General features: G+C 41.9%; 1 protein-coding gene across 2 annotated transcripts; it reads left to right on the forward strand.

Annotated features, from left to right (window-relative positions):
* Nucleotides 1–908: 908 nt before the first annotated feature.
* AKAP10 (A-kinase anchoring protein 10) lies at nt 909–20,079 on the forward strand. Of its 2 annotated transcripts, XM_082776060.1 has the most exons (15): nt 909–1,074; nt 4,302–4,349; nt 6,678–6,860; nt 7,198–7,749; nt 9,154–9,252; nt 9,772–9,856; nt 10,220–10,343; nt 10,945–11,081; nt 12,151–12,295; nt 13,037–13,210; nt 15,445–15,554; nt 16,418–16,500; nt 17,095–17,147; nt 17,749–17,844; nt 18,621–20,079. In XM_082776060.1, the coding sequence occupies exons 1-15, from the start codon at nt 1,053–1,055 to the stop codon at nt 18,624–18,626; spliced, it is 1,917 nt and encodes a 638-aa protein (XP_082632186.1). In that variant the 5' UTR covers nt 909–1,052; the 3' UTR covers nt 18,627–20,079. The 2 variants fall into 2 exon arrangements, with proteins under 2 accessions (XP_082632186.1, XP_082632185.1); XM_082776059.1 differs by lacking the exon at nt 4,302–4,349 and having other exon boundaries at nt 917–1,074.
* Nucleotides 20,080–20,424: the final 345 nt, after the last annotated feature.

Below are 20,424 nucleotides of genomic sequence, written 5' to 3' on the forward strand. Positions count from 1 at the left end.
AACCAGCCTCTGGGCACGTGTACAAAAAAGTATCAAAGAGCATCAGTTAGCAAAAATAATATTAAAAGAGAGAATAGATTTGCTGTAGGGTGTTAATCAGCTGCAACACGGTGCCCCTGAGATGGCTTCATCTCAGCCCCAAGGAGATCCCCGTATACCTTTTATGCATTTTATGAGTCTTAATTAATGAGCGTTTGTGAAGAGCTTTGGAGCACTCGGATGAAAGATGCTCCAGTAATCACGCAGTGATTATTAATTACGTATTTTTGTATGGCCCGAACACGGCAGCAGGACAGTCACAGCACAGGGGGACGGCGCTGCCCCGACCCACCCCGACCCGGCGATGGGAGCGGCCGAGACGCAGCCGCGGCCCCTGCGCAACCCCTGGGGCTCGCCTCGGGCCCCTCGCGGCGGCGCCTCCCTCACAGGGCCCGTTCGAGGCGGCCACCGGGGAACGGGACAGAAACTGTTCCACGCAGCCGCTCCCCCAGCGCCAACGGCGGGCGGGTGGCTGTGGGGTTTGGGGAGGGCCGCGTCCTGCTGCCGGGCCTCAGTTTGCCAAGCACAAACCCGAGCTCCGCCAGCAGCGGCAGTGCAGCAGCCGCACCCCGCCTCGTGTCTCGCGGCCCGAGGTGGCCGCAGGGCGCCCCGGTCCTCCTGCCCTCAACAAAGATGGCGCCTCGGCCCGCCAGGCGCCCCTCGCCCTAACCAAAGATGGCTCCCGGCCGCTCAGCAGCTTCTTGCCCTCAACCAAGATGGCCGCCTCCCCGCCCCCCGCGGATTGGCCGAGCGCGCTGACGCCGGCGCGGCCGCGTCGAACGAGGCGGGGGTCCGCGGGCGCGTCCCGTCGTGCCGCGCGCGCCGCCGGTCGGCCGGAAGAGGGAGCGGGGCGGTTGTTGACAACATGGCGGCCGCTGGCGGCTCCGCGGGAGGAAGAGGCGGAGGGAGCGGCGGCGGCGGGCGGGGGGCGCAGCCCCGCTCCTAGGGGCCCGGCTCGCTGCCCGCTCCCGCGGCCACGCCCCCGGCGGCCGCCTCGCCCCCTGCCCGGCGCCATGTCCTTCTTCAGGCGGAAAGGTAGGGCCGGCACCGCGCCGCGGGGCCCGGCGGGGGCAGCGCCTCGGGGCCGCACGGAAAGGCCGGGGGCGGTCACCGGGGGGGGGCGCGGGCGGAGGCTGGGGAAGGAGCCCGGGGCGCTCGGGGCTCCTGCGGGCTGCGGGTGTCCGGAGCGGGGCGGCGGAACGGGGCCCCGGGGGAAGGGCCGTGCCCTGCCGGGAGGCGGCTCTGCAGCAGTGCCCGCTGCGCCCTCCCGGAGCGGTCTCTGGGTTTCTCCAACTCCAACTGCCCGGCCTGGGAGGTGAGGCTGCGGGCCGGGGGGAACAGCGCGTTATCGGAGCCGGCCCTGCTGCACCCGGCTGACAAGTGCTGCTGTAAGGTTTCCGAGCCAAAGCAGCAGCGCCAAACAGTTCGTTTTTGGTGCAGAACGTAAGCTGCTGTTCATGGTAGCAGCGATGAAGGCTCCCTGAAATCCACTGAGGGTTTTGCAAGTGTTTAATTGTTCCTGAGCTGTTTATGTACTGATATGGAGCTGCGGAATAAAACTTTCATGCTGCTTATAAACAAACTGCTCAAAAATAGCTTCTGCTGCTCTGTAGATGAAAAGAATCGTGGAGCTGATGTTCCCTCCTGATGCTTAACCCTAGGAGCAGTGTGAGCTTTGGTGGAAACTTTCTCGTGAAGGTAGTGAAGTGTCTGGAGCTTTGATTAAAGCATCTTCGGTCAGAGAAGCGCAGTCAGAGCTAAATGCCCAGCAGAGGCATTGCTAAAAGGAGGAGAAGAGTAAGCTCTCAGCTGGGTTGTACATAAATAATACTGCTTTGTGTATCTCAGCTATAGACACGGACTTTTAGAGAAGATCTTGAACTGCAGCTGGTGAAAAGCGACAATTAAAGGCTTAGGATAAACCTCTGTAGACTAGACACGTGCAGTCCAACACTGGACAAAAGCGTCAGTGTTTTGGGGTTGAATTGTTCTTATCTAAGCAGATACAATATTGGATAAAAATGATAACAGTTGTTTTCAAATGAAATTGTAGCAAGGATGCTGGAACTACTGACGTGTAGAAAAATCTCAAAAATACAGTGAAGCAGTTTTTTAGAATGGTCTATAAAACTGTGGTTGGATAATCAGTAGAGAAATGAAATAATAACAGTTGGGCCGGGAGCCAGGGGGCTTGAGGGCACCATTATCAGTGAAATTATCATGAAACCATTATCAGTGAGAACAGTCAGGCTCCGTGCTCATTCATGGGGGATGTTTTAGAAATGATGCACGCTGACCTCTGAAGTTGTGCATTGCTTTTCCTACACGTACACGCATGAGCAGCTTAGGCTCGTTCATCCTTCTGTTTTCATTCATCCTTCTGCCATTCAAGATGTGAATGAATCAACGTTTTCAAATCTCTTGTGGTCAGCTGGTGTTGGTTTGATGCAAGCCCTGTTCAAGACAGGGTAACACTACTGGAAGTTGTCACAGACCTCTGGCCTTGGTAGTTGTGTACCGCAGTTATCTGTCTGGCTGCACGCAGACCAAATGACATCCGTTTTTCTGAGGAAAATGAAAGTAAATTCCTTAAGTGGAGCTTCACCCTCTGTAACGTGGTCTCCTCACATACAGCAGTGTTCCTTTATTCTCCGCTGGTGCTCCTTAATCTTGTTCTGCTTGAAGCTGGCAGTGACAAAAGACACCGGTGTACAAAGAGGTTGCGGTGTGGCCTGGGAGTTTGTAGTAGTGGTAGTAAGGCGGCGAGGAACTGAGAAGTTGGTGAGAAGGAACAAGTACATTGGAACAGCAAATAGGTGTGTGGAGGGCCCTTCTGCTGAAGCTCGGGAACTATTGCCAGTGGTTAAATATCAGTTGAACAAATTACTGGAACCATTCTAGAGAGGTGCAGAGTTCCTGAGGCTGTGAGCTTTGTGGTGAAGGGAATTGCTTCGTGTCTGCTGTAGCTCAGGGTTATTTCAGGCATGCAGGCTTTCTCAGTGGTTCCTCTCCTGCACATCAGCACGCAGTCAGTTATGTAAAAGCTGGGCTGTTCTCACCATTCGTGTGCAGTTACATCTGGCTGTAAGCTCAGTTTAAAAAGGACCGGTTCTTTTAGCTGAGGCTTAAACCTTTTTGTCTCGGGCAGTGTGTGGAAGCCACTAGCTTAACTCGTACTCGCTGAGGTGCCAGTTGAGATCTGCAGCATCCATGCTGCTCGCAGGGAAGGCTGGCAGTGTGGCAGCGCTGCGGCCACGATCGAGCTGGCAATTATGTAACGGGAGCTTGAAGTTTCCCTTTAAAATATTTAAAATGCTTAGGTCTAAATAGGAAACGTTTTCTAATCTGCCGGTGTTCTGTAACACAAATGTTTGATTCTAGTCAGCTACGAATTGTGGTTATGTTTGGAAGGACTCCAGAGTCGGTGTTCAAAGATGACCTATTTGTAGTAATAATCCCAGCCTGTAGCGGCTGTACGAGGCTCTTCTTGCAGATCGTGTTCTGCAATGTCACCAGTTAATTTCTTGTGCCATCCTGCTTCTGAACTCCTTTGGTCTCTTTATTTTTGTTTTAAATAGATATCCTTGTTCTTTTCCTTTAGGAGCTTCTTTTAAGAACAACTTTTTTTAAAAGGCACTTTTTCCTCACGAGTTTTTTTTAACTGTGATCTTCCCATCAATTGTTTGCCATAGCCTTTGAAGGTAGATGAGCAGTATTATTTATAAGATAATTAACCCTTTTCAGCATCCTTCCAGAACATTTGTGGTACCCCTGCATGGTGGAGGAGTCACAGGCTGTCCCTGGTTCCACGTGCACCTCCCCAGCCGTCCACGTTACACCGGTCTGATGCTTGTTTTGGGGAATGCGATTTGTAGCTCGGAGAACATCTGCCATATCCTGCTCCTAGAACACATCTATCCCTTTCTTTCCAGTTAATGCTGTTTATTAAAGTAACCTTGAGTGTAGCCTTGCTTTAATCGTATGGACAGCAAGAATCTTTCTGGCTGTTAATTCTAAGGTAGTGTATTTCATTGAACTTAACTTGTGAATGAGAAGGTTTTGCTTTTGAAAGGAAAGCAACACGGAAGCGTTGAAAGTCTGGCAGTTACTAGTTATGCGGATTTAAATGAGATCACTTTTAGCAAAATGATGGCTTGCATCTTCCTTTGATACTTGCTGAAGTTGGGAATTTTATATTCCTTCTCTGGTAGATGTCATTGGTCACCCAAAATAACATTAACATTTTCCTTTATATTTTACAGTGAAAGGTAAAGAACAAGAAAAGACCACAGATGTGAAAGCAATTAAAAGTAAGAGCGATGCTTTGTTTATGAATTCAGTTACCTAATATCATCTGACATTTTTATTGTAACTATGGAATAATTTCCTTACAATCGGGTGCAAACCCGATCTAAGCCTTAAAAGCAAAACAGAACCAAAAGTTAATTCTGTTCCTGAGTATTTATAGCAACTAATCTTTCCTAGCCATCTCGCTGTATCTATAAGTACAGAAGGTTATTAAATTATGTCAGACGTGAGCTTTAATTCAAAGGGATGGTAAAACTCAGTCACCTTGCAGACAGTAGTTAATCCTTATCTACGATGAGTTGCTTGTGAAGTTTCTTGCTTATTTGTAGTGTCCTTTGTGGTTTTGAAGATGCAGCTTAACTGTCTAATTGGCCAAAGAGGGTGCCAGTGTCTGATCTAGCTCTGACTGATGTGTCTTGTGAGACCACAGATGGGAATTTTGTTCAGAATGAATAGCTGTTCTAATGCTCCCCCATGTGATGCAGAAGTCTTGCTGCTGACTGCTGGGAGACAAAGTCTTGATGGGAAAGAAGTTTATAAAGTGTGGGAAGACAAGGTTATTTATGCTATCAATTTTTAGTGCAATGCTAAAAGGAGCTGAGGTAGTCCGTGTAAATCTGGCCTGTTACTTTTATGTCCTCAGACAAAATCCCGTTTCTGTACTTGTGAATGTGCTATCTGGATAACGAGAGAAAATGAAAGGCTTCTCTTACCTTGGCGTCTCAAGTCAAATATAGGAAACAATTGCATCTGTTTAATAGTGTACACCATTATTTTAGTGCCAGTGCAGTTCCCAGGGACTAGCTGACAGAGGCTGTCAGGGAGAGGCTGCAGTTTGGTCACCATTGAAGTTGAAAACTTCCTATATTACATGCAAGCTGCTGCAAACAGGGACCATCTTTCCAGTGTGGCAAGCAGCTGCTCCACAATCCATGTGATGTTAGGTTAGATTAGTGCCATCCAGAGGTTTTGGAACAAGTGCCTGATGCTTAGATTAAGTAGAACAATTTTGCTTCAAATGTTTGTCATACGAAATTCAATTTGAATCTATTTCACAAAAGCTTAAACCATTACGAGCAGTGTGGCTCTGGTTCTACACAAGCAGCCTGCAGCAAGTTTCCCTCATCAGCCAAGTGACTGGCTGCCATCCATTGGCATGGGGAAAACTGCAGGTTTTCCATTATTATATTATTAAATATTTTTGTTTATCTATTTTTTATTATTAAATATTATTAAAGTATTAAATAAAGGCTATGTAAAAGACGGTGAGCAGTACCTTGGCACCAAATACTTTAAATGCAGGAACACTTCAGGATAGCATCAATGTTTCAGCTCTCCTGTACTGTTGCTTCCAGGTATCTGCTACCATGATATTCAAGTGTGATATCGTCAACTTCTGTCATCACATTAAATTGTGCATAAAAATAAAGTTACACAGCATGAAAGTCATTAAAAAAAACAACTTTCTTAACACCTTGATGAAACACGTCATTGTGAAGCAGTGTGCTGAGATAGTGTCATCTGACTCGCTTTATTTTTAACAGTCAGAGGTGTAAGATGTCCTTGTGTGACATCCTAATCAAATGTAATTTCCTGAGAGCTTTGGAAACTGGTATTGCTGTGTTTTGTTTTGTTCCAGCTTTGTCATCAATTAACAACCACTTGATGCTTTTTCACAGATGGTTTTGCATGAGGAAGTTCTTCTTTGTTCTCTCTAGGCTCAAATAGCCAGCCATGTTCTGAAATGGCCAAGGGAGATGAAGGTTTATAATCTCTGTTTCATCACAGATGTTTCCTTCCTTATTGCTTTTTTTTTTCCCTCTTAGAACTCAGGTACAGACAAAATATTTTTGAAAGATGTTCTTGTTAAAACTCTCAGTTCTGTAGTTCAGTTTTTATTAACGCATTTAAACCTTTAAAAAGGTAAGGAAATGGATTTGCCAAGAATAATGCAACTAAACTACATTGCTGACAAAGTACGAGACTGTTACAGAGGTTATAAAGGAAGCAGGAAGACTCAGGAATAATATTTTACATGCACACTTGGATTTGTTGGCTTTTGATTACCTACTGAATAAGGAGGATATAGGGGGCGGGTACCACTCAGATCTATTGGAAGTGAGATTATTCTTGCCATAAAACTTGTTTGTTTCTGTAATCTTAAATCATATCAGACCCTTGATCCAAGATGATGTGCAGTGGTTCCATGAGGTTTTTAATAAGATTGACTTGGGCAACCTCTGGCTTGTTTGGGGAGCACTTAGCACCCAATAATGCATAGAAATGATATGGGGATCCTTTTATTTTAATCACTGCTGTCTTGATTCCAGCTCCAATACCTGTACATTCCCCTCAAAGAAGCACTAGAAATCATGCCTTGCTGGAGGCTGCAGGACCAAGCCATGTGGCAATTAATGCCATCTCTGCCAACATGGACTCTTTCTCTAGCAGTCGGACAGCTGCTCTTAAGAAGCAGCCAAGTCACATGGAAGCTGCTCATTTTGGAGACTTAGGTAAGGCTTTATCTGCTCTGTAATACTATCAGCAATTCCTTTCTTTTTTTCCCTCCGGTGGATGTTATTGGTATGCTGACCGTTTGTTGGTTTTCAGTCAAGTAAATTGGGTAACTAAAAATCGATACTGCCATTTCAATTGCATCTGTTATAGCCTGGATGGGCTTTGAATGGGCAGTAAATTCGTTGCCTTTTTGGTTAAAAGAGATTCCTTTGTCTTGTGTACCACCATTAGGTTGGAATCATCTCTTCACTAGCTGCATTCCAAGACGTTTTTGTATTCAATTGAAATGTTTGTAACACAATACAGAGTTATTCTCATAATATTTCCCTTTAGGCAGATCGTGTCTGAATTATCAGGCTCAAGAGACCAAATCAAGCCTTTCAAAGACCCTTGAACAAGTTCTGCAGGACAATGTAGCCCTCCCTTATTTTATCCAGTTTATGGAACTGCGCAGAATGGAACATTTGGTTAAGTTTTGGTTAGAGGCTGAAAGCTTTCACTCCACAACATGGTCCCGCATAAGAGCGCACAGCCTGAACACAGTTAAGCAGAGTTCGCTGGCAGAGCCGGTGTCGCCCTCGAAGCAAGAGGAAACGGCATCTTCTCCGCCTGGATTGCTTGAGGAGAGACTGGAGGATTCTAGCACCGTGCGACTGCTCAGGACCAAACCAGTGGCTCCAGATAAGAACAACAGAACTAGCAACAGCCAGAACCACGTGCTCTCGGGTCAAGAGAGGGATAATACCAGTGTTGTTTGTCTAAGAAAATCTGAGACAGGGATGCATTCTGTTGCAGCTGATCAGCAAGAATCTTCCAAGCTTACAGTATCAAATAGAAACAGCCCCTCATCTGCACTAAAGGACTTGTCAGGAAAACTAATGAAAAGTAAGTGTCACGTATCCCCTTTCTTGAAAAAGGTGGGCAGATGGGGAATGTACTAGCTACTGCTTGCTTTTTATGGTGAGCTGCCTTGGTTCTTGTGTTCTTAGTAAGCTTGGTGTGGTGCTGTGAGGAGGAAAATCATTTTGTATTTCGGTAACTTACTGTGTAAGTGGATAGGCAGTTTAAGAGCTATGTATTTGTTTTGACTGGTTGTTTAAAAATAAATATGCTGTTCCTACTTGTGTAATCTTAAGAAACGAAGATGAACATTGCAATGTCCCGCTCTTCCCTCACACATTCCACCCCCCAACTTAAAAGAATTGCAGAAAATTTGGATGATGGGGCTGAGAATTGATAATAAACTGCCTGTGGAAGGTAAATATCCTGAATCACGTAAAATGGCGTAAGTATTGGTTCCAAAAGACTTGTAGAGATTTTGTATGGAATGTGCTGTTTTTGTTCTTGGATTTATTTGATAGAGTTCCTCCCCTTGTAACTTATTATTCTCATTCGGAGTCCACCTCTTCAGAGGCAACTGGAAGTAAGGATGAAATTAAAATATTGACTTTTGATAGTGAGCTACATGCACCTGTTTCTGTAATCTGCATCGACTCAGTTCGCCCTCATTTCTGCAAGTATGCAGACAAAAAGGAAGCACTCCCTTCTTCGTATCGATTCCTTTTGTTTGCTCAATTGTTTCCTTATGTTACATCCTTTTCTCTTGATATTTGCCTTCCTTGTATAGCTATTTATCGTATGCCTCCAGAATATGTAACCTCAGCCCCAAAATATCATAAGCAAACAATGACATAGTCATGAAAAACACCTCTGATTTCTGACATTAAAATAATTTGAAAGGACCAGGTCCTTTCTGAGAAATCTGGGAAGTCTGGAGTACAATTTTTTCCCTCTCTACGAAGCAGTGTCCTAACTTGTTTGAAAAATGACACGCAAAGTGTACAACTTGTTCGGGGGAATCCAATTTTCTGATTTTTTTTTTTCCTTTAGTTCCTTTATAATGCAAGTGCTTTCTGTTCTGTGTTATGAGCTAGAAACTGGGAACTTCCATGCAGTTCATGCCACACGGGTGTTACTACTGGGGCTAAGATGTGCAGCTGAGGCAGAGGATGCTGTCTTGTTTGGTGGGGGGGGGGATTTGGAGCTACGTTACTGTGTTCATCTCACTAGCTGGTCCATGCTGGGCTTATTGTGACCTGGCTGGAGCTAACACAGTTGTGTTAGATTGCTGATAGCAAAGTTTTGAGCAAGAAACTGTGAAAGCTTCATGGGAAGGAGACTGTAATTGTTATTAGATACATCTGCTCTTCAGGAAAGAAAGTTATTCACTCTTCTTTTTAAACCTGTACCAATGCATACAAAGTTTGACTCAGAATTTCTTCCTTGCAGGTATAGAACGGGATGCAGTTAGTACTTTTACCAAATATATTTCTCCAGATGCTGCTAAACCAATACCTATTACAGAAGCGATGAGAAATGACATAGTTGGTAAGAATGCATACTGCCTGCTCAGTTCAGAGCTTCCTCTTTCACCATAAGTATCATTAGTACCACACGCGCTTATTTTTCTGAATTGCAAAGTTAATTTTAAAAAGATAGCTAAACACACACCTGATGATTGCAGAATGCTCCCCCCCTCCCCCACCTTGGTTATTTTGATAGCATGCAATCACATGGGTATCAGCAGATCTTACCTTTCAGTAATTTTGTGCAACGTCCACCTAAGAACTTGCAGAGACTTTGCTTAAAATAGTGAAAATTCCTGGTGGTTATAGGAAGAATCCAAACCGAGTCTTCATCAAATATTTTAGCCATAATAGTATCAGTCAGCTATCTGCAGTGCTAAGAAGGCAGTGCTAGTGCCTCTTAGCAGCTTTTTTTGTGCAGTCAGGACCAGCTGATTCTAGCAGATTTGAACTGCAGTTCTTCATTAACTAGTCATCGCTCATGTCTTTCAGCTTTTTTAAACCAAACGTGCATTAAAATTAACCCTGTCTTTCTTTGCAGCAAAGATTTGTGGTGAAGATGGACAAGTGGATCCTAACTGCTTTGTTACAGCACAGTCAATAGTGTTTAATGCAATGGAACAAGAGTAAGTTAAGGAATGGTTTGGCTTCTTGTGTTTGTTGTCCTTTTGCAAAAGGTGGTTCATTTAAAATGCTTATGAAGACGACCATAAAATTGCTGTTCTGTGTAGCCTCCTATACTTGAAATAGTGCTCCGATCTCTTCCTCCAAATCTGTTCTTGTGATTGCTTGCTGAAGCTGTACTTGCATGCTATTAATGTGTTCTTTATAATGTTCCCATGTCATATGTATACCCTGCCTGTTTTTTTCTTGCCCATTTTACTTTTGTCTGACTGAAATAGTAAGACTTCTGGGGCAAGAACTAATTGGTTCACAAAGTGTGTTGAATGCTGTTGGCCCTTAATGACTAATCGTTATTTCGTGTGCAGGCACTTTAGTGAATTTTTGCGAAGTCATCATTTCTGTAAATATCAGATCGAGGTGCTGACTAGTGGGACTGTTTATCTAGCTGACATACTTTTCTGTGAATCAGCCCTGTTCTATTTCTCTGAGGTGAGTATTGGGGTTGTGATTTGTTTTCTTGATTCCATTCTATCACATGGAAAATATATTAAATATAAGAAAATACATATAACCAAGCACCTTAAATATAACCAAAGAGATGAGGTGTATCTGTTTTTTCTGGGATTAAATGCAATAGGATAAATGTGAGGTTTTACAGCTCTGGGGTCCTGTACCTCTAGGGAATCATCTGTTAGGAGTGAGATAATTGTCCTGATAGTCTGATAAGCCAATATAGTTTGGAATGGCAAGCTGGGAAGCTGAGACATGCTGTAAACTAAGTGTAGCATGAAAATAGCTTTTCCTATGTCTTTCAGTATGATGTAAACAAGTAATTGTTTGGAAACTAAATGCAAAAATCTGTACAGAAAAGAAATGTCGTGAGCTCTTTTTTTTTTTTTTTTTGTTAAACAGAATGCAACAAGCTAGTTCTGTCTGCAGCACTATCAGACAATACAAAGTATTTATATGCCTTTGATAATTTTGTGTCACAAATTTATGGGCTGTTTTTTACTTTAAGTGGGATGGAGGAAGTTTGTTTGTGCTTGTTATGTTTTCTCGCTAAAACTTTATTTTTTAATTTCCCTTCTAGTACATGGAGAAAGAAGAAGCAGTTAATGTATTGCAGTTCTGGTTGGCAGCAGATAACTTCCAGTCTCAACTTGCTGCCAAAAAAGGCCAGTATGATGGGCAAGAAGCACAGAATGACGCCATGATTTTATATGACAAGTGAGGGAGTTCAACAATTATGTTTCTGAAGCTCTAATTTTGTCTTTGCCCTTCTGTGTTGCCGTGTGCAAGAGGAACTTTTAATTTTCAAATGCTGTGCAGTCTTGCATTGTTTTGCTGAAATGCATTTTATTTAGGCGATCTCCAGTGTATGTGTGTATGTACAATGGCTCTTAGAATGTTTCCTTACACATAAGGATAAAATCCTGATAAAGACTTTGTTCTTAAACAAAAATCAGAATTTTCAGGACTTGATTGCTTCAGTTAATGTTTGGCCATAAAATATCGAAGCTACTTGGTTGCTATATAAAAACGTGTAAGTTCTAAACCTTATAGCAGTGTTAAGTGTAGAAAAGTCTTTAATTTCAGGTACTCTTAGTCATTTAACGTAGGCTGCAAGTGCTTTTACCACACGTAATAAAAGCCATGTTGAGCTTGTTATTAATATTTCAAAAGATGGTCCTTATTTTGGTTAGGAAGCAACCAGTCCCCTTTTATTGTCATTTTCACTCTCAGTAGTGTAACTTCTTTCCTTTTTGTGCCTCAGCTTAGCAACAGTGCAACTGGAGGATGGACATAAAAAGTGCTTCCAGAAGCTGAAGTGTAAGGCTTGTTGCCATAAGCTTGTTGAGTTACTGTCCTGATAGGAAATAAAATTTGGAGAGGAAGCAAAGAACCCACTTCCATTAGTCACACACCTTTGTTACCCTCCGTTGTCAAACTGTTTTTAATGATGAGCAAATGCTGCTTCAGAGTTCTGGGTGTCCTCTGCTTCATTCCTGCTTCTTTGTTACAAAGCTGTGTAGGATTCTGCTCATCAGTAATCACATGATGCTCTGTTTCTTTTATCTGTATCTTCAGGGCAAGGCTTTATCAAAAAATGTTTCTGTGAATTGGGGACTTTTTTCTCCCTGCACTTAGTTACTGTCAGTTGTACGTACATTTTGAAGCCAGCACCATCTAGTGGCTGCAGCATGGTTAATGGCCTCCAGTGGAAAAGGGTAGGTACTAACACTGCCAAATTTTGCAAAGCGTTTTTGTTGTCTTCTTCCCCTGTCTGGTGCTGCAGGTACTTCTCCCTTCAAGCCACGCATCCTCTTGGGTTTGATGACTCTGTGAGGTTAGAGATTGAATCCAACATCTGCAGGGAAGGTGGCCCTCTCCCTAACTGTTTCACTACTCCCTTACGGCAGGCGTGGACTACCATGGAGACGGTGAGACACCCTCTTCAGAATGGTTTTGGCAGTTAGTGAAGATAATGGGAAGATCTTGTAGCATCAGACTTGCAAATTCCATTTGCCATCTCCAACTTGTCCTCTTATTTTAATAACTTACTGTTTACATGAATAATAGAATTAGTAAAATTTGATATTTTCCCCAGCCTACTGTGGAAAGATACCACAAAGTGGTTAATCTGCAAATTGTTGCATATTATTGGGAGTAACGGAATTCCCCCATGTATGAATTGTTATCAACAGCTTATTTTACTTTTTTTTTTTTTTTTTTTAACAAAATTTTTCTTCATGCTAGTAATAGTTGTTTGCAAGTGCTAGTAGTAGTTTGCAGGTATGATACCAGTGCTGTGGATAACAGCGTAACCGTAGGATACAGGGTACTAGATTGATGGCCTGATTCTTGAGGTGCTGCTGGTTTCTGAACAGTCTGGTAAGATAGCTGTAAGGCTGTGGGGCTGTCAGGCCTTTCTAGAAGAAGGAAAATCTCAATTTTAGTTCCAATCTGTGGGGAATTTAGTTAAAACATAACTGTTTTTGTTGTTTCATTTTGCAGTAGGCCTGAAAGCAATTCAGTAGCTAATCCAGAATAGTTCCATACCTGAACACTTGTGTACCATCTACACAAGGACTGAGATATTTGTGTGTCTCTTCTGTTTTACAAATGATCTACAGCAGTCGTGCAGGCCTGCTGTGATTAAGGGGACTTCTTCTGTCTCTCAGGTTTTTTTGCCTGGTTTCTTGTCCAGCAACCTTTATTACAAATACTTGAATGATCTCATCCATTCTGTACGAGGAGATGAATTTCCAGGAGGGAATATTGCACTGAACATTCAAGGGCCCGGCAGTTCTCCTGATAGCGATTCCATAGGGGGCCCAGATGGCTCTGCCTCCCAGGTATGTCTGTCTTGGTTTAATTCTGTTCCAGCAAATGCTGCAGTTGCTTTCCTGTCTTGATATCAGAGTTCATACCCTGTAAGGGTTTCTTGTAATTGTAAGCTTCCTGATCCTCTTTAGCATCACTAAACATTACTAAATCTTGTGTTATGTTAGGGTATGTTTACTGTGCCTCCTGCTAAGATGAAACATGATGTTGGTACAGGACTGTATCTATCATATTCATTGTCCTCGGAGTCTTGCACTACTTTTAGTTCTTTGAATCAAGGTTATGTTTTTTCATTAAGTTGTTAATAATCACCGAAGACTGTTTCATAGTGCTGTAACACTTAAGAACATTTTTTATAAACACTTTGTTTATGAATCTTTTAAAGAACATTTTAAAGCTGCGTTTGGGGGGAACAACACCCCAGTTACAACTTCAGGCAAATTTGACACTAGAATATACGATGGAATTTAAATATGGACATTCAAATTGGGTGTTCAGTGTCACTAAAGTGACATACCTCTGTACAGAGAATTCCCCTCAGTTCTAGTGTTCGTCATCTTTCAATTCACATGTAGAGTAATGACAGTTTATCTCTCCCAGCTGGTTTTCATTAGTTTGCCTCAGCAGATATTTCCATGCTGTAGTTCTTAGGGTAGCTGGTCATGTTGGTCTGGTAGAAGATGGGCAGACTCCTGACCTTAGCAAGAGCTCTGGCATGCTGGAAATACATACTTTTGACACTGTATTTCCATAGAAATACACACTGCAGACACTACTTCCACCGAGATGCTGTGATCTGGGGGGTGTTGTTCGTGTGTCTATCATTTGATGTAAAGCTGGCAATAAAAAAATAGTCTGTTGTTGGGTAGGGCATTCTTTTCGTTCATTAAGCATGATTAGGGCTATGTGGCTGTTCCTTTGCAGTACTGTGTAGAAGCAAGAATGTGGCTGGGTTTCTCTGGCTCTTACCTTTCCAGTTTCACTGGTGTTCACTGGCTATTTGCTCTGTGCCCTGGTCACAGACCAGCATCTTTCTTTTTTATTGCCTTATGTGGTGCTGGGTTCCCATGTGGGCCTAGCCTCAGATGTGGGCAGTGGAGCACGTGACATTTGGTAACCATGCAAGCAACATCAAAGAAATGTTTTTTAACAAAGAGTTGTCTGTTCCAAAACTTCTAGCTTTGCTTGATTCAAATGTGGTTGAGGGAGAGGATAAGCAGATTCTAGCTTATCTGTAACCAGGTCAGCTTGCAAACTGCAAGCCCAGCTGAGAGCAGAAAAGCTAAGCGAGAACTGCTTCTGCTGAGTTGCTTTTATTGAATGCTGCAGTGTTACCAGGGGGTTTAAATCTGGAATGTAGACCAACAGTACCGACATACTGCAGTTCAAGCAACCTGGAAGCTGTACTACTTGCTTGTAATGTTTTTATACCTCCCAACTAAGTTTAAAAAAAAAAAAGTGGGGAATGAAATCTGTTCTGCCATCTTAAACTACCCTGCCTCCTGATAGTAGTAGGAGGAGAAACTTCTGGTAATTGGCCTGCTTGGAATGCTTGGGAAGGAAGTGCTGCATTTTGTGGTATGCATTCCTACTTAGCTGGAGATGCTCCTAGGCAGATCTCTGCATATTTTTGCATAAAGAACAGCACTTGCACAGACCAGCAGGAAAGGTGTTTGCAAGGCAGCTGCCATAAATGTTTCTGTTCTGAGTTAAGGTGCTAATAGATTGCTATACGTTTGTGCTCTCCCTGCTGTTGCTCAAACATTTCCTTGTTTTTTTTTCACGTTCCTATGTAAATGCTTCAGTCCAAAAGATAAATGTTTGTTCTCTGTTTGTGGGGAACGCATAGAGTACTTAATAGGAATTGCTTACCAGGTGCATGAGAGGGATGAGTGAAGCTGCTGCAGCTTTTGAGGTAGTTCAGTGTTAATACTCAAACAAATAATATGCATGCACACACAGATCTATTCAGCTGATAATGTTTAGACAGCAGTCTTTACATGTATGTATGCTGACCTGCACATTGTCTTTGGCTCTGGTCATGTAACTTTGTCATCCTCTGTTTCAAAACAATGTCATACGGTGTTAGCAATTCATTGTTGTGTAGATGCTCTCTAATTCTTTTATGCTTGCATGGATGTTACGGAGTTTTTTATCTATGTGTTAAAGCACTAAAATGGTAATTTTGTTAAGAAGATACAAGTTGTTTGCATTGGGCACTAATACTTAGAATTTTTATTTGTAGTCCAATGTCAAAAAGGCTAATGTTAAAATCCTGAAAAATTTTGATGAAGCAATAATTGTAGATGCTGCAAGTCTGGATCCAGAATCTTTGTATCAACGAACATATGCAGGGTAAGACTCATTCAGTGCATCTCATTCTTTGTAGCATACTTTTCACGTTTCATTTTTGCTGTGTCCTTCGCTGAGAGTATGCGTAAATACTAAATGTTGCATTATTAGTACATCCTAGTATTTGAAAGCAATTTTATTTCATTAGTGTGATTTAATACCAGCATCATAGTGAATGATTCTCTGACCAGAACAGCAGCCAGAAAAATATTTCCAACAGATTTTTTTTTCTCCTCGCTATTACTCTTCTGACTCCAAAATATATAGCAAAGTAGTTCCTATTTGGGGTTGCAATAGAAAAAGAAAAAGCTCAGGTGCATTTGATACTGTAATGAACATCTTCAGTTTCTCCCTACTTCCATGGTAGAGAAGGGCTTGTACTTCATCAGCAGACTGCACTGCTGTTTTCCTGTTTCTTAAGTTGCTCTTTGTTATAAAGCTCTTCTGCTCTGTGGATCTCATAGAGAAATTCTTTGTTTCTATAGTTGCTTTGCTATTGCATGCCACTCTTCTGTCCCTTTAAGTACTGTAAACTGTTTTCTCCTGATGACGTGTTTTATAATAGTGTAGAGCACTTGATAGCTCTGCCTGTTGATGTTATGGTTGAGTTGAAGCATTTGCCTACTTGTAGTTCCTAGAATTTTTAAGATAGGCTCTGAATTCAGATACACAAGGAGGACAGGAAATTTTTCCCAGTACATCATTTCTAGGTGGAAAAGGTGGTAATTGGTGTAAGAAAAAAATGGCATTTTACTAGAGCCTTTATTGTATTGTAGACTTGTTTTTGTTTCTCTGATTGAGAACTTTCCCTATTACTGGAGTTCTCGTGGTAACCTGTGTGGTCCCTTTCTTCCTTTTCTCTGCAGGAAGATGACATTTGGACGAGTCAGTGACCTGGGACAGTTTATCAGAGAATCTGAACCGGAGCCTGATGTCAAAAAATCAAAAGGTTTCCTTTCCTCTTTTAATTTCAATACACATCTTCAAAACTATTCTCTTCTTCTCTTCAGTCAAGATAAGCAAGATTCTTGTCTCTTTCAAGCTCTGGTTAAAGCCAAATAGAGATGTTTAGGGGATTGTCCTGTACTGAGGCAAAACCCATCTCTGGCCTGGTTCCCTAGCCAAATTGTGCTTTTCTGGTCCAGCTGGACTCCTGGGATCATGAGCAGCCTGTGGGGGTTGGAGCTGTCAGTGGAACCTGGCAGGGATGAAAGCTGCTAGCAGCTGAGCTGATGATCAAACCTTGAAAGATTTGGTCTCAAGATGAAAAAGAACTTCAGCTCTCCACATGCTTCCCACTCAGTTTGGGATCTGCTGTTAATGCAGCTTTTCAACTCTGCTTTCTGGTAAAAAGGAATGATTTGAACTCATAGTCTATTGAACCATAGCTCCCTGTAATCCCTTGTCTTTTATTCCTTTTCTGTGTTCTCTAACACCAGCAGTGCAAACCATTCAGAAGGATAGAAGGAAGTAGCTTTTGTAGAGATGTGCCACAGAGCTTGCTAATATACCTTGATTGCTGTTTTTTTTAAATCTCAACTAGGGTCCATGTTTTCACAAGCAATGAAGAAATGGGTTCAAGGAAACACAGATGAGGTGTGTACTCTTTTTTTTCTTGTCCTTGTGACATACTTTATCATTCAGATTCTGAATAGGTCTGATACACCAACCAGAACTGTGACACTGTGATAAATATCATCAAATTGCATGCACCAGTGAAACAATTTGTGTGGTTTTTTTTTTTTTTTTTGACAGTGCTGAATAGTTTAATAAAATAGTTAATTGTGTGCTTGCAGTCAAGGGGTTTCTTATTACAGTGTTTTAAGATAGATCCTCAAGTAAGTGTGGAGGTGCTGTTGTTCTTTGGTTTTATCGTGAAGTGACCACTGTATATGGGTTGCAGGCTGCATTTCTTCCCTCTGGAGGGGCTTGGACATGTTCCCAATGGATAAGTCTAAAAACCTTACCAAATGTTTTGGAAATTGCATCAAGCAGTAAATGTTCATGTTAATTGAAGTTAATGCTGTACTTGGAAACCAAGGTGCATTTACATCAAGGGAGGATATGCTTACTCCAAGTCACTGAGCTGTGAAAGCTAACTGCGTATCCAAGGTTGAGTACATGAACTATGCTGAGGGCACTGCATTATTTTACGGACTTCAAACCATTTGTATTTGGGATGTTTTTGCTATGGCAGGCTCAAGAAGAGATGGCTTGGAGGATAGCAAAGATGATAGTCAATGATGTTATGCAGCAGGCACAATGTGAACAGCGTTCAGAGAAGATTACAAAGGTAAGAGGGTGGAAAAGCAGTGTGCCTTTATCTGGCTTGAGCCAGCATGGGAGGAGCAGAGCTCTTGCTGTACCACCTGTGGTGCTTCTCCTGTGCAAATCTTGAAATTGTCTTTGTTCGAGTATTTACAACCTGCCTTATTAGGTAAGAAGGTGATATGTGCTGCAGGATCAGCATTGCAGTTCCTTGTTTAAGTTCACGCTTATTAGCATTCTTTACCATGAAATAGTGTATTTGCCTAAATTACCACTAAAACTTACGTGTTGTCTTCTAAAAAAAGAAAAGTTCTGATGTACCAAACTTTTTGTGAAATAATGAAGACAGTAGTTTATCAAGTATAGAATCTGATACTCCTGGCTTTTGAGCATTTGAGCATCTGACTTTTTCAAGTTACTTATTCTTAATTATTGAAAGTAACTGTGCCAAATCCTAGTGACTAGGCTTGAATGGATGGTCCATAGTTTTTGTGTTTTTTTTGAATAGTTATATTTAAATGACTTATAATAATTGTACTTAATTCTGTAATTCCAGTCTGACTGGATGACAAAGTCACTCAGTACAATATTTAGAAATGTCAAGTGGCTGCAGATGCTCTGGATTCAATTAAGCAAGCAATAGTTACTGTAATTGGAAGATTGGGAGTAGCATTTCTTCTCTCCCAAACTCATAAGCATACCTGGCTTCAACACTTGTAAACACAAAATGTCTTTCTGTTGAGTGATTGATGTGTATGTTTTAGGGTAAGATGAACTCTAACCCTGTTCTTCCTTTTTCAGCTATGATTTTAGAAATGCCAGAACAGGAAATCTGGCTTTCTGCTTTGAGAATGAGTGAACTTTCCCTTTGGGTGGATTCTTTAACACAGCCAATAAAAACAAAGCACTGTTACTCCAACCGCTGATATCTCCCTCATTGATAAGGAAGAATTAAAAAGAAGCAATCCTGTACCTCCACTGTAGAGCGTGAAGAAACACTTTTTCCTGTTGTATGTGGCATTCACAATGATGGTTTTTAGAGAGGAAGACACCACTTATGAACGTGTCATTGAGTAACTGTGATCAACTTCACAAATACTTGACCCCGTCTCAAAAAGACTTTTAAGCAAAATATCTGGAATGGGACACAAGCCACAAAGAGGGGAAGGTTTTGCTGTAGTTTCTAGTTCTACCTGTAATTTTTAATTATATAACTGCAAATGCCACGGGATGCATCCCTGACATTGGCCATTGGAGAAGCGAACCTGAAATGGTGAATTTATTGGCAGTGAATGACCTAAAAAGTTTTAAGTTTTATTTTTCCTTACTTGAAATAGATGAGCATTCACCTGTAAGATAAATGTATTTTACTTCATAACTCCATTAACTTTGAAGGCAGTGTAGAACGATCAGGAGCGAAGCCTGGACAGCGTAACTCTTCCTTGTCAAGCTCTTACACCTGCACACACTCATCCCCTGCTTCAGACACACAGCCCACTCGAGCAGACTTGAAAGCCAGTCTTGTGCTTGTGCAGCCCTCTGCTCCCGAGCGTTGGCTCTGAATGCAGCCTGTGCTTTGAGGAGATCGTAGCCAGTAGCCTGCTCCATCTTTTTTCTTTCCATCCCACAAGCAAGGAAAAAAGTAATTACTGCCATGTGCTGCTGCCATTCTCCATAACTTGTTGTCCTCAAACCAGCGTAGTATCTAATTCCAGAGGTTTGGTTTACAAAGAAAAATAATTTTTAATGATCTTCAGCCACCTTTTCCCTGATGTTGTCAACACTTGCAACTTGCAAAACCTTTAGTTTAAGTAAAAAAAAAAAAAAAAAAAAAAAGCCACGATGTGACACAGCACCTCTATTTTTCCCAGCAAATTGATTTTGCAGAGTATCAAAAACACTCTGTGTCACTGTTATGTTATCGCTGCATTTTTAGTATACAACACTTCCATTTTGGTTTTTATTTAACTCTTATGATTGCTTTTTTTCCTTGAACTTGTGCAAAAAATCACTTTGCAAAGAAATCATCTCCAATGTTCAGAGTATCTTGATTGACTAGCAAGTGTTATACTGTTGCAATATTTGATTGTATAGAGACACTGTATTATCTATAAGAAAAAAAAAAAAGCAAAAAAGGCTGTGTATAGGTTTTTGGTACTATGTACCACCTCTTATTTCTCTCATGCCCAAGTATTCGTGTACTTAAAGCATACTATATTTAATTGTGTTTTGATTTAAAATATATAAATATTAAAACTTGTGTCAATTTTCTGTTTTGATGGGATTTGAGTTTACATGTTTTTTAAAGGTGGGTCTTATAGGTTCATAAAAACAAACAAACAAACAAAAAAACACCTGAAATGTTTGTCCTTGGTACATTTGCAAATGCTAATTAATCTTGTAATGGATGATGTAGTGTACTAAGAATCATTTCAATAAATTCTAGGGCCTGATCAGAAACACTTCTGGAACAAAAAGCAGGGAGAAATGGCTGACAAGGTCCCACCTCACTCATGGGGCCAGCCTGCTCCTCCAGGGTGCACAGACATGGTCTTGGGAGCTGTCACTGACTGGCTGAGCTCTTGCTTTGGGTAATTTCTCTAAG

The sequence above is a fragment of the Aythya marila genome (assembly GCF_965140915.1).
Source record: "Aythya marila genome assembly, chromosome: 20".
NCBI classification, from domain to species: domain Eukaryota; kingdom Metazoa; phylum Chordata; class Aves; order Anseriformes; family Anatidae; genus Aythya; species Aythya marila.